Raw genomic sequence first — 14,807 nt, 5'->3', positions numbered from 1 at the left:
TTACTAATTCAGAAAATATGATAGGAAACCAGTGTAAAAACTGTAATAGTTCATTTTTGGATTATTGCAAACTGCCGGCATCATTAAAAAAAGAAATAATGAAACAGGAAGCAGCTGTCACTGTGAGGAGGCATCTTAATTAAACCTAACCAGACCGTGTAGCCTCTCTGGGTGTTGTGGTACATTCCTTCTCACAACTACAACAATGTCAACGGCTTGTCTTTCACCACACTGAAGTATACCCTGCTCAGCATTAAACGGCACGCCTTCTCTAGCTGTTCAGTGGGTGTAGGCTGCCTCCAGCAAGCCATGAAATTATGTGAAAGGTGCTCGACTGGAAAATGAAGTTAGTGAAAACACTATCGTTAATGAGATACGTGGGTTCAAACAAGTTCGTATCAATGCTCTCACACGTCTTCTGTGAGCGGAAGCTGCACATGGACTTAATCCATTACAAATGCCTTAATGGGGTTTAAGTAAAGAGGGCGTCACAGCAGGTGTCTAATAAAACTGTGTCTGGTGCCTGAATGTGGAGTAGGAACCACAGCTTTTCGTGTCAGGACAGTTGAACTGAAGCACAGTCTTGCAGGTGGTTCTGAGGGGCTGTTAGCGGTGTGGACCAGCTAGACACTACAAAATGCTTTTGTCTGGATGCTTATCATGAGCATCCACCTATGTAACAGTATTATCACAAAAGACTGATTTAAAACACTGACCAGCTGCTCCTGACTCTTCTTCTGTTGCTCAGAGTGGCGGGCCAGCTCCTCTTTAGCCAGCAGGGCAGCCTGACGCTCTGCCTCCAGACGAGCTGCCTCCTCCTCTGCTCTCCTGCGCTCCTGCTCCAGCATCATGGCTCTCTGCACCTGGTCTTGCAAATCTAACATGCAAAAAGAGGGGGAAAGAAAATATAATATGACACAAATACTTTATCTAAACGTGTAGATATTTATGTTCATATGTTATTTTTTTCATTATCTTATAAGCTAACAGAGCAGCAGTATATATCTGTATATTTGTTACTATTAACTGAGACCACCACCTCACAGCAGTCTCTTAATAAGGAAGTTCAATAAAAAGTAAACCTGTCAGATGTCAAACATGTTTCCTGAATACCAACAAAGCTCTGCACCATGACTGCGTGAATGCTTTCTTATTTATAATGCTCCAGGTGTTTGATCAGCTGGAATTTAAATCATTTAACAACAAACACTGGAAATCAGAGTTAATTTACAACCAGACTGCTTCCGTAAGTCAATCAAATTGTTTTGTCTTTTGTTTATGACAAAAAAGCAGAGAGTCCATTCCAAGATGTAGTTTTTGTTCCTCTGTTTTGAATACAGAGCCATATGTAATCAAAAAGACAATGACTACTAATAACTGTGCTTCATGCCATGCTGCTTTTAGTGTTATTTTGCGGGCAGGGGGTTGCCTTTGATTAATCATTTAATTTACACAACAAGTAAACTGAATGCATATCCTAATGACCTATTGTTACCAACCTGCATAACAACACATACACACATATTCCAAATATTTTCACACACACACTCAGATACATCTTTCCCCTCGCCTCACCTTTCTCTGCCTTCTTGGTCTTCTCCTCAAACTGGTAGAGCCTCATCATCAGGTCCTGCTTCTCTTGCTCCATCTGCTCCTTCTCTTTCTCAATGGCCTCTCTCTTCTTCTTCTCATTCTCCAGCTGGGCTCTGCAGATAACAGAAAGCAGCCGTGAGGACACAAACAGAACTGATGTAGTTGATACATGGTTACTGCAAAAGGCACACACACAAACGTGGCATTTGGTGCATGTTTGCAAAAACTGCTCTATAAGAGCTAGTGAAAACAACAAGACATTTAAATATGATTTTTTTCACGCAGTCATATTATACAGGTGAAGTCTTGTGATTTTAAGTTGCATGACACTCACAAAGACTTGGCAAACTGAATGACTTCAGGGTTTATGAGAGCTATAAAAAGCTGGCGTGAAATCAGCTGATAGAAGGATGTGAGCAGAGCCCTCAGTAACCAAGAATTTTACTCACAGCAATGAAATTATTGGCTTCAGTTAATTTTTTAACTAATTGTTTGTCCACTAAATGTCCAAATAATTCATTAGTAACTTAGCAATTAACTTTTATATACTGGGTTATGATTAATTAATTATGATTCATTCTTAAACACCATTTTAGTCTCTTACAAACTCTTGGAATCCACTATAATTTTAAAATACTCCACAGCCGGACTTTGTTTGTCTCTCAGAAAACTTTATGTCAATCTGCCTTAATCTAAAAAACTGAACGGTTCATTTTCTCAAATTTGGGATAAGTTATTCATCTCTCTATTCCCTATTCTTAGTTAAACTTCATTTGACTCTCTTCGCATCCTGCTCATGTCTCCTGCTGCAGAAAAAAACCTGATATCTCTCTGGGTTTGTTAATGTTTAAACGGGACATGAAATGCTACACACATCAAAGCTAATATACACAATTGATCACTGCTCTCAAAAACTGGCATAGATGTAACACTGTCTGTGAAGCTGGATTTAAGAAATAAGTGCTTAAAGTTTAGCGCCATTTTCTTTTAGCGTGACGTCGTGTGATTGGCTGGTTGCAATAGATTTACATTAGTTATTGTTAGCTAACTAATGATAGAATCGATAATACCGAGGAAAATAACGACACTAAAACTAGGGGATCGCAGTTGTGTTGCCCTAAATAGAACAATGAGTTCTATGTTAAGAAACTGAGCCAATAGTTTCAATTTCCACTGTCTGTCTCTTTAGCAGTAATTGGCTGCTCGCTGTTTGGCTAGCTGCACTCAAACAGGAAAATCCAGCTGTTAGCCATAATATTTGGGTTTGTAAAGCACTTTATAAATGAGTACTTAGTAAGGTATTTAGTTTTAGTGTCATTATTTTCAACTGAGTTATTGATTCTCACTAAATAGACTTACATTAGTTTATGTTAGCTATTACCGCAACCAACCACATGACATCACGCTCCGCACAGACAGATGGCGCTAAACATGGTTTTAAAACTTTAAGCATTTATTTCTTAAATTCAGTTTCACAGACAGTGTTACATCTATGTCAGTTTTTGAGAGCAGGGATAACTGAATTAAGTTAGCCTTTGTGTAGCGTTTCACGTCCCTTTTAAATAAAGTTTCATAAGGGACTCATCGTAAACCATCTGGTAATTATGTTTGAACACCAGTCAACCCGATTACTGGACAGACTGCGGGCTACTATGCGCGAGCCTGAACTGGTGATCTGATGTCTCTCTCTCTGGTATTCACTGTTGTTGTCTGTTCATGGTTGTCTGTGTTTGAACAGCTGTGTGGGACAGACAGTGAGCTGACAGCTGCTGTTGAGATCAGGGTCAACATCCATTCAGCTCAGTGAACACAGAAAGTACATTTCCTACACTTCACCTTTTTTGTAGTTATTATATCAAACCTCTAATATTTTCTGTGCACCCTTTTCTTTCCTCCCTGACCTCTAAATAAAAATCAATCAAGTTACTGTGAAAATAATAACTGATAAGGGGTGTTAGTAGCAGCTGCAGCAATGACGTGTTCTAATGTTGTGGTTGATTGCTCATTTTATTCACAGCTGACTCAGTGAAAACACATCAGCTCTTATCAAAATCTCAGTGAATGGCACGAGGGTAAAACCATAATAGTCTAGAGGGTTTATGTTCTTACTTATGTTCTTAAGACAACAGTTACACAATAATTTTTAAGTGTGAAACTACTTCTTAAATTACACTCATCTCCACAATCTGCGTACCTCTCCATCTGCTTCTGGTGTTTCTCCTCTTTGGCCTGGGCCTTCATCTGCTGCACCTCAATTGTGTCGGGTTTACGGCGACGCATGTACAGCTCGTGGTTGCCCATGCACAGGTGCAGGATGCGCTTGTTTATGCGCAGTCTCGGGGCGTAAAACACAAAGTCCTGAATTTGGGAAAAGAATCAAACAATAAGAACGATAAGGAGAAAACAGAACAGACACTGGGCTGAATAATGAATACTGGTGCTAAAAAAAACAAAACAACCTCCACTCGTAGTAAAAGGCAGAGCAGCCTGAAGTGCACAGATAAGGTTTATACCACTTGCTTTTTTGTGTGTGTCTGCAGTCAATCACTAACAGTGCTGCCTAGAAAGCAGCTCTGGCTATTCTTTATGCTCGATTGTAATGGGAGATATGCCTAATGGTTTCCCCCTCCGCTGCAGAGAAACATGATACCACAGGCAAAATGGAAGCAGCGAGCTTAAATACAGAAACACACTGTAACCCAATACGCCCTGAAAAGCCTGATATTAAAGACAAAGAATGCTTTAAGTAAGGGAAATTACATAGAAAAATAGGACCTTTGAAAGAAGAGGTGTGTGTTTGTATGTGATTGCTTAGATGAGATTTCTCACCGGAGATTTCTTGTCAATAGGCTTGATGATGAATTTCTTATCATTGAAAGAAATGTTTCTGATTTCACTCCAGGGGAAGCCAATCTTAGGGGTCAGTCTGAAGGAGAAAGCACAAGAAAATAAATGTGAAATATATGGGATAATGTGGATGTCCACTGGGACATAATAATAATCATTTTCTGATATAGTGTGACCTTCCTGCATGTTTCCACTGAGATAGATAATGGTGCCAATACAGTGTTTTAAACAGAAAAACCTGAATTGTCTGCTAAGTACGAGTGCATTTTTCCACCAAAAATGTTGTACATAATTAACCACAGCTTTCTTTTTTCACACTGTAAAAAACTGATTGCTCTTGGTCTTCTCTTGTATGAACTGTTTTGTTATCTAGATGGCCTAAAAAAAACATCAGTATTTACACCTCCGCCTCTTTAAAAAAAATGGACTTGCACAGAGCATGATGACGAAATAAAATACTACATCACACCCAGTTTTTATTGTCTTCATACTGGTTTCAGGTCTCGTCCTGAGGTTTTATTGCTGGTTTACACGGCATTGAAAGGTTTAGCACTTTCATCCTTAGACAAGTGTCTCTTTCATTCTGTTCCAAGCTCAAAATACTGACCTACAATGACAAAGATCTTAATAAAATTAGACTTTTTAAGTAGCTTGAGTGATTACTCCAATAAAATTTATTTTAATACAATTTAAGTAATGTTTCCAGCACTTTCCTTGGAATAATGTGCATTCTTATCAGTTGTTATTAATACTTCAGCTCCAGCGGTTAGTAGATTAATAGACAAGTAATCAGCAACTGAGAAGCAAGTCATCGTTTCACTTTTCTCGAATTTATGCTAAAATCTCTACTTATAGTTTTTCAAATGTAAAAAACTCACTTTTTATGTCACATTATTTTATTTTGGACTAAACAACCAAACTGAAGGCAGCTTGGAGTACATTTGTGACTCTCAATTCTAGCCCCATTTATTATAAGAATACAGACAGTTTACATATCATAAAGCTATAGAAATACACTGAACAATCTCATTTGGATCTCATTTCATTCATTCTGAGTCAGAATAATCCTCTTAGCATGGATTTCAGTAACGAAGTAGGAGGGATGAATCTGGGGTGTGGCAGGCTACTTGTAGTGCCAGAAAAAAAAACGGAACAAATGCCTGTCTTTCGACACAATGGAGAGGCCCATAATGTGATATCTGAAAAAGCAGCCGCACACCTGCCAACGAAACTATGAAACTATGAAACTATGAAACTATACTCCCTGAACTGGAATTTCGCTCCAGCTGACCCTGACACATGCCTGTGGAATTGAGAAAACAATGTGGAAGTTATCTGCTGCGTATTTCTATCACACTTCTGTGGTCTACGGAGGTGTGCTTTATCAACTCATTTTGGTAGCACAGAACTCTTTGCTCAAAACTTGTTTCGATTTTTGCTTTGAAAAGGAGAAACCATGAATAAATGGATTTTACTACCAAGTCTCTCTTTTAACTAATTCACTAATGTATAAGAATTCATGTGTAAGAAATATTAGCATTTGATTGCAATGGCTCCAAAAACTAAATATATGAGTAATAAAAGGTGTGCTCCAGCTTCAAGTACTGCTGCAGTCTGTAAATGAAAATTTGTTGTAAATTGACAGTAAAAGGTCAGATAATGATAGCTGCACAAAGCTGAAGAGATAACAGAGAGTAATGCTGCATACTCGGGATACTCTGAGACAGAGCTGCATGGGTGCAGCCGTCTTTGCTTCAAGCTGTACACTGGTCCTACAAAAAGCTATGTTGTAGCTGTTTACTGGCACCAGGGGGCAGTGTCAAGAAAATGTGTGGAATAACTGGTCTGTGGGCTACTCTTGTTTGAGTTTCTGCTGTTATGTGTCCTTTTGCTGAGCTCTCATTGCGAAAGACTTTGCACCTCCGAGACTGATTCTCAGCTGGAAAAGAGTGCATGCCCACTCCGGATCAGAATGGAACTGAAAGGCAGACTGGTGTGGCATCTTGGTGACAGGGATACTGTATCGGAGAGAAGGCAAAGCTATAGATTTACAAGCTGGACGCAGTGACCAAAAGAATGATATTGGAGATAGAACTGGCAAAAAGGACCTTCCCTCAAAGGGAGTCTGTACTCAGTGTCAGAGATAAGGAGAGGAGATCAGTCATTCAATAGGGACTCTGAGTAGAGCCACTAAAGGAAGTGGTTCAGGCATTTGACAAAGACCTCTCCTGGGTGCAATGTTTCCGGCATGTCCTACTGGAAGGAGTCACTGTGGCAGACCCAGGACACAATCAAGAGTTTGTGTCTCTAAGTTGGCTTGGAAACACCTTGGTGTCCCCATGGAAGAGCTGAAGGAGGTGGCCAGGAAAAGAGATGACTGGGCGTCTCTGAGTGGACTGCTGTCCCCACGAGCCGGCCAAGTAGCAGAAAACAGATGATGGCTGTTAAAAACAATGAAAACTGTCCACTGCAGCTGCTGTTTATGTCTTTCATGCTGCTTTTTGGAGCTTTTTTTTTAATTAACAATATTTCCTCTTCATGGTCCCCCTGTCTGCTTATGCAAAGTTAAAATTCCAACCTACATCAAAATCCCCTGCACACAAGTGCATCTGTACAGGTTGCATACCCAAAATCATTCACTCTATGTAGTAAAATGCCTCCACAAACAGACACAATTCTCCTTGAGACACCAGACTCATTCTGCTGATAATATCATTTATTATTTGCTGACTTTAGTAGCTAGCAGAACTAACTTACATCTGAATGTGCCACCAATTAATTTAAGAACCATCTCATTATGCTTAGGCCCAACTGGTTACCAGTTTTTAGGCCTGGGGATTGCAGCGATGATGGACAGGAGTCACAAATCATCACTTTCACCGACTGACAAAGAAGTCTAAACTAAAGCTTAAATGAGTGACTAATTAAGAAACAACCGTGTGGTAATATGTGGCATTAACAGCTACTCAACGAACAAAAAGGCAAAAATTATCAGCCGGCATCTTTACTCTTTTAAAATATGCATCAGTAATCTACCGAAAATCCCAATATTGGTCAGGCTCTATAACAAAAAAATTTATTAAAGTAACTTGTATTGATATAAAAAATATATATGAATAATAGGGGTGTCAAATTATCGCGTTAATTGCGATTAATTAATTACAATGCTATTTAGCGCGTTATGTTTTTTAATCTCGTTAATCTAATTTTTAATCTCTTGACGTCATTGATTTTGTATGAGAGTTGCTATGTTATAAAATCCGTTTTTATGTGCTGGGCTCCTTGTGCTTGACTTGTTGGGGGTGGAGTCACGTCGTGAGGTCAAGGTGAGAAGTGGTGATTAGCTTACAGTGTGGATATGGAGGCGCATCTGAGAGTTGTTGGCCCAATGAACGGGAAATTTGTATTTCATAAACGCCCCGACGGCACCATTGACAAAGGTAAAGTGGTCTGCCTAGAGTGTAAGAAGGAGTTTGCTTACCACCGAAGCAGCTCAAGTTTGGCCTATCACCTCAACGCAAAGCACCCAGCCGCGAGTGCAGCAACAGCTAGCAGTGAAGGCGTTAGCAATATAGCAAGCCAGAGCAAAGCTTTTCGCCAAACAAAACTAGAGAATACCCCTCGTATGAGCAAGTCTGCGACCGACAGGCTGACTAATGTTATTGCCAAGTGGATAGCGATGAACTGTAGGCCGATAAATATAGTAGAGGACGAAGGATTGACAGAGGTGTTGCAAATTGCGTCCAATGACCCGTCATACAAGCCGCCGTGCAGGACTACAGTAACGACCAAAATCAGCAAAATGTACGACGGCGAAAAGAAAAACAAACTTGAGATTTTGGCGGAGGATTCTCCCAACTGTGTTGCTATAACCGGAGATCACTGGACCTCAGCTGGCAACCACAGCTATTTTGGGGTGACTGGACACTTTATTGATAGTGAGTGGAACCTCAACTCATTTGCACTGACCGTCATGAGAACAGAAACCAGGCACTTTGCTGATAAATGCGCCGAACAGTTCCTCAAGGTAGCAAATGACTGGGGTATTGAAAACAAGATATCCACCATTGGCACAGACAGCGCAGCAAACATGCTGGCTGCTATGAGAGCACTTCCATATGAGCACATCGCCTGCAATGCTCACATTCTCCAGAGGACCATCACGGTATGTCTCGATAGCAGTGGTTTTGTCGGTGTACTGGCAAAGTGCCGCAAGATTGTTGGTCATTTTAAACAAAGCCCTGCGAGTACCACAGAACTTAACCAACAACAAGTAGCACTCGGAAAGAAGAGCGATCAACTTATACAGGATGTACCCACCAGGTGGAACTCGACTCTCGCAATGGTCTCACGCCTCCTATGTAACCGAGAGGCTGTCCAGGCTACGTTGCACCAACAGAACCACAGGTTGGTCTTGCCAACCGAAGCTGAGTGGGCGAAACTGCAGAGGCTGGAGCTCCTGCTTGAACCATGCAAGTAAGTTCAAATAAACACCTTCCCATTTTAATTATATAAACTACTGTTACATGTGTAAAATCAAAATTAATGAACATAACAAGGAACTTTTAAGGACAATTAAATTGGAAATCAGTTACACTTTGATTTAAATGAATCCAGCTAGGTTTATTTAGCAAACCTCTCCACCTCTGCAGGTATGTGACAGAGCTGCTGGGTGGTGAGGCCTACGTCTCTTGCTCTGTAGTGCTGCCTGCTTTTCGCCATCTGTACCGTGTCATGGACATTACTGATGATGATCCTGCCTACGTGGTGAAGTTCAAGAATGCCTTCCAGAAGGATCTGGCAGCACGACGAGCTAATGGCAACGAGATATGGTTCGAGGTGGCCACAGCATTGGATCCACGGTTTAAGGATTTGAAATGTCTTCCAAGAGAAAAGAGGGAACAGGTAGGACAATAAGGTTAAGCTGGACTAATGAGTCCAATTCATTATCAAATCAAACTTTTATTTATTATATGGAACACAAAGTTCTTTACAAGATTAAATAAAAAATAAAAAAGCACTTAGTTTTAATCACAATCATTCATTCATTCATTCATTCAGGTGTGGACCATTCTGGAGAATATGCTCCAGGCAGCAGAGCCCAGAAGAGCAGATAGTCTCCAGCCCTCCACAGAGGATGATGGACCAGCTCAGAAGAAGAGGAGGAGCGAACTCCTTCTGGGGTCTGACTCTGACTCAGAAGATGGAATTGAGTCTGGAGAGCTGCAGCGCTACAGAGCAGAACCCAGCATCAGTATTGATGACTGTCCCCTGCAGTGGTGGTATGCTCACTCAGGAGTCTATGAAAAGCTGTCAGTCCTAGCACAAAAGTACCTGGCCTCCCCAGCTACCTCTGTACCCTGTGAGAGACTCTTTAGCCTTGCAGGCCACATAGTGCAAAAGAAAAGGGCAGCCTTGCTTCCAGAAAATGTTACCAGGCTGGTGTGTCTTAGCGACTGGCTGAGGAAGAAGAAATGAGACACATGTGGTCAGCATAGCTGCTGTGTCATTTGTAGCCTACTAGAATAGATTGCTTGATGTTCAGCACTTTTTTTTGTGATGGAAGAATACTTTGATGTGCTAACTTGCAGCACTGCAATGTCAGTTTTATTTTTCATTATCTGAAGCAGAGGAATTTCAGTGCTGTATTGCTCAGAAAAGAGCAACTCTGATGTGCTAACTTGCAGCACTTAATTTATTTGATTTTATTTGTATTTATTTTTCCACTTATTTTACAAAAGAATACAACAGTATGTAAATGGTTGCATCTGTTTAACGTTTGTTAAACAATAAATGACTTTATAAAGTCACTTTCTTTGTTATATCAGTCTTTTGGTCTGCCACAATAAGTTGAGGGCTTTCCTCAGCTATTTTTAGGTGAGATTAAAAAAGAGATTAATTAGATCAATTAATTAAAAATCATAATTAATTAATCTCTATTTTTTTTTAATCTCTTGACAGCACTAATGAATAACTGTTTCAGGTCCAGTGTGTCATTCAAGCTTGGACTATTCAGTGCTACACAGTTAAGGCCAATTAAGAATCTATTTATTACACCCGTTTAACTCCTAAATGCTAAAAAGTGAATTTAGTGTGTGAGGCTGCACTTGCCTGCTAAAGACAAAGCTTTGGCTGAAAAAAAGCAAAAACTGCCCTTTAAAAATGAGCTACAGCAGCGGGAGCAGAAGGAGTTAATCCAGCTCCAGCCTGGGTGAAACCTTGGCTGCACTGTTGCATTGTGGGCCGGCTGCCCTCATTGGAGAGAGAGTGTTGTAGGTTTGCTTCGCATTCTTAAGTGCTGCACAGCTTGAAAAACCAGTCGGCGTAGCCATGGTTACAGCAGAGGGCACCATGGAGGAGAGGCATTTTTATGCTGATCCCAGCGAGCGCACAAAGAGACACTCACACGAGACCTGGTCTGATTCCTAACAATATATTTGCTCTCTTCTTGGAGGTTTCATACCTCAAGCTGTTAAATTAGACTTAAAGTGAAATGAAGTGCAGGAATGACTCAAACACAATGGCAGTAAGGGTAATTAAATCATTTAGATTTGAGAGGACAATAAACCAAGCTTGTAAATGTTCAGTTAGAGGCCTGATGAGGGAGCTGAGATGCCAAGCTTTCTCTTTAAAATGTCACCATTGTGCTGTGCTCATTTGTTCCACAGACATAGCAGACCGCACTGCATGGCAGGAAAGTGGACAAACTTAATACGTGAAGAGTGACAATCGAAGCCAAAGCTGGCAGCTTTTCCAAGCACGGGGTCAGTGACTGAAATGCAAGTCATCTGGGATGGCGTGCCCCTTTAACACAGTGTACTTCACTCCAGTAACCACACAAAGGAGGCCACAGGGGATCTCAGAAGTCATTTCACCAAACCAGACGGTGATTATCTCCCAAAGTGTCTTGGCCTACAAACAAAGTGGAAAATCACAAGCAATGCCAGAAAGCAATGTGGAAACACCCAATCACCGGTGTGTGTTGGATCTCTCAAAAAGTAGGTCTGCCTTCAAGCACAGCACCACAAACTGATCAAAGGATAGAAAAAATACAAACATTTACTTTGTTTTATTTGTTTGTTTTTAACAGAAAAAATGGGTAGAGATTGACTGTACACTTTAGCCTGGTTAAGCAAGTTTATCTCAGTGTTACCAAAGGTGAGAACGAGAACTGAATCAGATGGAATGAAAGGCGAGGCAAAATGTCTGCAGCTTTTGTATATCATCTGCATGTTTAAATGGCCCAAAAATGGGTCAGGAGATTTTTTTTCCCATTCAGAATTATGTAGAGCATGAAGTGAACCTCTACAAACAACTGATAACCTTTATCTCTAAAAGAGATTAGGTCACAGTCACTCAAGGCAGTCAAAAAATAAGTACTAAAGTCATGAAACCACATTATGTGCCAATTTGTGGTCCAAAACCCAGAAGAACTCCAAATAAGAACCTATTATTTGACCTGCACAGCAGACTTTTGACTCAAAGTAAACTTTTTTTTTTAATTTCTAACTATCTGTATCTCCTGTGTCTTCATTGTTATTCTTGTCATACTGCCTGCTGTAGAACAGGAACAGTGATTAAGCACAGACATGAACCTGGCTCAGCCAGTTTAGTTGTGCAAATGGTAAATGGACTGGTTCTTATGCACCACTTTTCAACTGTACTTGAGCACTTAAAGCGCTTTATACAGCATGTCTCAAGCCCTTTTTCTACACCTAACACTCACACCACAGATTGCTGGTGATGGTTCAATCTGATTAGTAGATGGCCTGGTCTACCTCCTGAGCCACAGCCACCCCAGGGCCACAGCTACTCCAACAACAAGAAGAGACACCAACACAGAGGCCGTGTACTTGAAGGAGCTTACTTGTCATCCTTCTCATAAATATTGAGTCCCAAGGCGTCCACTCCCAGACGCAGCTCTGTTCCCTTCTTATTCTTGATGTCGAAGTAGTTGACTCCGTACATTTCAAGGTCCTGGGCGATCTTCAGGTACTCCAGCATAGCATCCTCCCTGCAAGAACAGGCAAAGATCAGGACATGAAAACCACAATTCCTTTTAGTAATGCAGGATTACACAAAAATAATTCTTAACAGAACTGCAGAAAAACAGTAACTCACTTCAGCATCCCGTGGTGCTCCTCGTGCCACACCTGGATCCTCTCCTCCCACTGATCTTTGGATAACTTGTGCTGTTCCATGACTCTGTAGACAGAAACAGAGAAAAAAATGTATGGGATTAATGTAGAAATATGCTATTTTCATGCAGTTTCTGTGGTATAAAGTGGAACTTTATGCTATGGGATAGCATAACGTGGCAACCCTCTGGCTGATCTGGGAATTTTGTTCTCTTATCCTGCATCAAAGATATAGTAAAAAGCACAAAATGCTGTTGAGTTACTTTAGACTTCACGCTCCATCCTAATGCATATATGTTCATGTCTGTGTGGTTGGAGGGGCTTAGAGCTGCAGGCGTGGTTTTTTTGTTGTTGTAGATTTCTAGAAGAATTTCAAATTTCTTGCTTAGATCAGTACAAGGCAGCACTTTGTTGTTTAGTTTTGCAACAATCTCTACACCTTTGGGACAGACACATAAAGCATTACGCCCAGACATTTAAAGTGCCAATCCCTGACATACCCACTCACATTTAAAATCCTGTTCCTGGTTACTAAGAGTGGTAAAATATATATATGAAGAGTAACTGCATATATCTAGGTGAGGGTGGAACAAGAGCCAATCTAAACAGATTACAAGCATAATTTGCTCTTAACTCATTGTTAATTAGAAACAATGTTTCCTCAATAAAATCCATCTCCTCTTTTGTTTCTTTGGGTGGAGACACTATGAATTTGTATTCTAATTTTTGCCTCATAACTTTTGCACTGTCCACTTCCTGCTGTGACAAAACAAATTTCCCACGTGTGGGACTAATAAAGGTTATCTTATCTTATCTTATTTCTTTGGAGCTGGTTCAACCAGTGCTGCTGATTTTAAGCATGCTACTTCCTTTTTTCAAAGAAATTTTCCCCATTAAAAGCAAAAAAGGACAAACAACTGATTTAGATTAATAAGCCAAGTCTGCAAGTCTCAATTAGTGGCTCTGAGCTCACATCTCACCTGTGTGGCAGTAGGCGCTCAGACACTAGGTACCCAGGCCGGTGGACATCCTTATCGTAGTCTCCAAACTTGGCCTGAACAGAGTAGGAGGCCAACAGCACGGCTGTCTCTGGTGGGCAGTAGACCTCGTCGCTCAGGATGCTCTCCTTCACCTGCAGAAAGAAGAGCTTCTGGGTGATCTCCTGGATCAGCTCCTCAGAAACGTCCTCAGGGAAGAACTTGCCACGAAACTTGAACTGCAGGGGGTTCTCCTTCTTCACATCCTGAGATGACACCTGGAGAGAAATTATACAATAAACATACTCACTTACTGCCTTGATAAGTTGGTTAGATAAGAGGCTGATATCTTATCAAAGCAACTGCTATCTCAAAGTATTCCAAGTAATTTTATGGACGGGTTTTCATTTTCATTCAACTTTTCAAAATGATTGTCAAGCTGTGACTTCAGTTTCAAATTGTAAAACTGGACTGTATAAATGCCAGAACTGTCAGAGTGTAAATCAAGACTTTCTGTAGCAAGAATCATCCTGTGAATCATGACGCTATAAAAGCATGTTTTAAAAACAGTTTCTCTAACAAATTTACTATTATTGGCTACAAAACAATCACAATCGGTGGTATAAATAATGGATTTGATCCACACTTTAAACCGTATGAAACCCATTGCGCTGTAATGACCTAAAAAGGGGGATCTGCCCTTTCATTTAGTCGAAATAAACTTTATTAACTCCCAGCTACAGTGTGTGTTTACACAATACACCTCTTCCTCTCATTTCAAAACAGGAACCAGGCAGTCTTGATGAAGAGAATGGGACCAGGAATATTCCAGTTTGATCATTGCATTGTGCTGATGAGCTGCACTGTCAGCAGACAGTGTACAGTTTGCTGCTGCTGACTGAGGCAAGTATAACTCTCTCTTTCTCTCTCTCTCTTTCCCTCTCTCTTCGAAAAAAAATTATAAATTGACAGGACAGATTAGCATCGTTTCTGGCATTTGTTTCATTCAGAAAGGTATTACTCATAACCTTTCTTTTCAAAGCTATTAGAGATAAACAAGATCGGTGTACTCAACATTATTTTAAAAATCTGAGCTTAACCCTCCTCATGGGAGCCGAAAAAGAGGCTGGTGTACATTTCAAAAATTATCCCACACATTTTTCTTTCATGTAAAAACGTGGTGCCTCCCTCCCTGCTTCAGTTTGAGATTCAGAAGTAGCACCCAACTAGTGGTTCAAATTTGGAATCAATT

General features: G+C 40.6%; 2 protein-coding genes across 3 annotated transcripts in view; one reads left to right on the top strand and one right to left on the bottom strand.

Annotated features, from left to right (window-relative positions):
* ezrb (ezrin b) overlaps positions 1–14,807 on the bottom strand; it is a 33,199-nt gene that overhangs the window by 4,434 nt on the left and 13,958 nt on the right. For both annotated transcript variants that reach the window (XM_026142795.1, XM_026142796.1), the window contains 7 exons: positions 13,559–13,833; positions 12,562–12,645; positions 12,308–12,454; positions 4,423–4,519; positions 3,788–3,951; positions 1,576–1,706; positions 717–877 (listed from right to left, as the gene is read on the bottom strand). In XM_026142795.1, coding sequence (XP_025998580.1) covers positions 717–877; positions 1,576–1,706; positions 3,788–3,951; positions 4,423–4,519; positions 12,308–12,454; positions 12,562–12,645; positions 13,559–13,833 — 1,059 coding nt within the window. The remainder of the gene's footprint in view (positions 1–716; positions 878–1,575; positions 1,707–3,787; positions 3,952–4,422; positions 4,520–12,307; positions 12,455–12,561; positions 12,646–13,558; positions 13,834–14,807) is intronic.
* Positions 5,158–10,250, top strand: LOC113006692 (zinc finger BED domain-containing protein 1-like). Its single transcript, XM_026142793.1, has 3 exons — positions 5,158–8,916; positions 9,093–9,345; positions 9,502–10,250. Exons 1-3 carry the CDS (start codon positions 7,799–7,801, stop codon positions 9,916–9,918), a joined length of 1,788 nt encoding a protein of 595 aa, XP_025998578.1. The 5' UTR covers positions 5,158–7,798; the 3' UTR covers positions 9,919–10,250.

This window comes from Astatotilapia calliptera, chromosome 15 (assembly GCF_900246225.1).
Source record: "Astatotilapia calliptera chromosome 15, fAstCal1.2, whole genome shotgun sequence".
In the NCBI taxonomy this organism is placed as follows: Eukaryota; Metazoa; Chordata; class Actinopteri; order Cichliformes; family Cichlidae; genus Astatotilapia; species Astatotilapia calliptera.
Note: the sequence above shows the minus strand (reverse complement) of the source record. Positions and strands in the feature narration are given on the sequence as shown.

Coding starts and splice junctions, on each gene's coding strand:
- LOC113006692 (XM_026142793.1), top strand. CDS start 7,799: ATGGAGGCGCATCTGAGAGTTGTTGGCCCAATGAACGGGAAATTTGTA. Junction 8,917..9,092: donor CTCCTGCTTGAACCATGCAA/GTAAGTTCAAAT, acceptor CCACCTCTGCAG/GTATGTGACAGAGCTGCTGG. Junction 9,346..9,501: donor CAAGAGAAAAGAGGGAACAG/GTAGGACAATAA, acceptor TCATTCATTCAG/GTGTGGACCATTCTGGAGAA.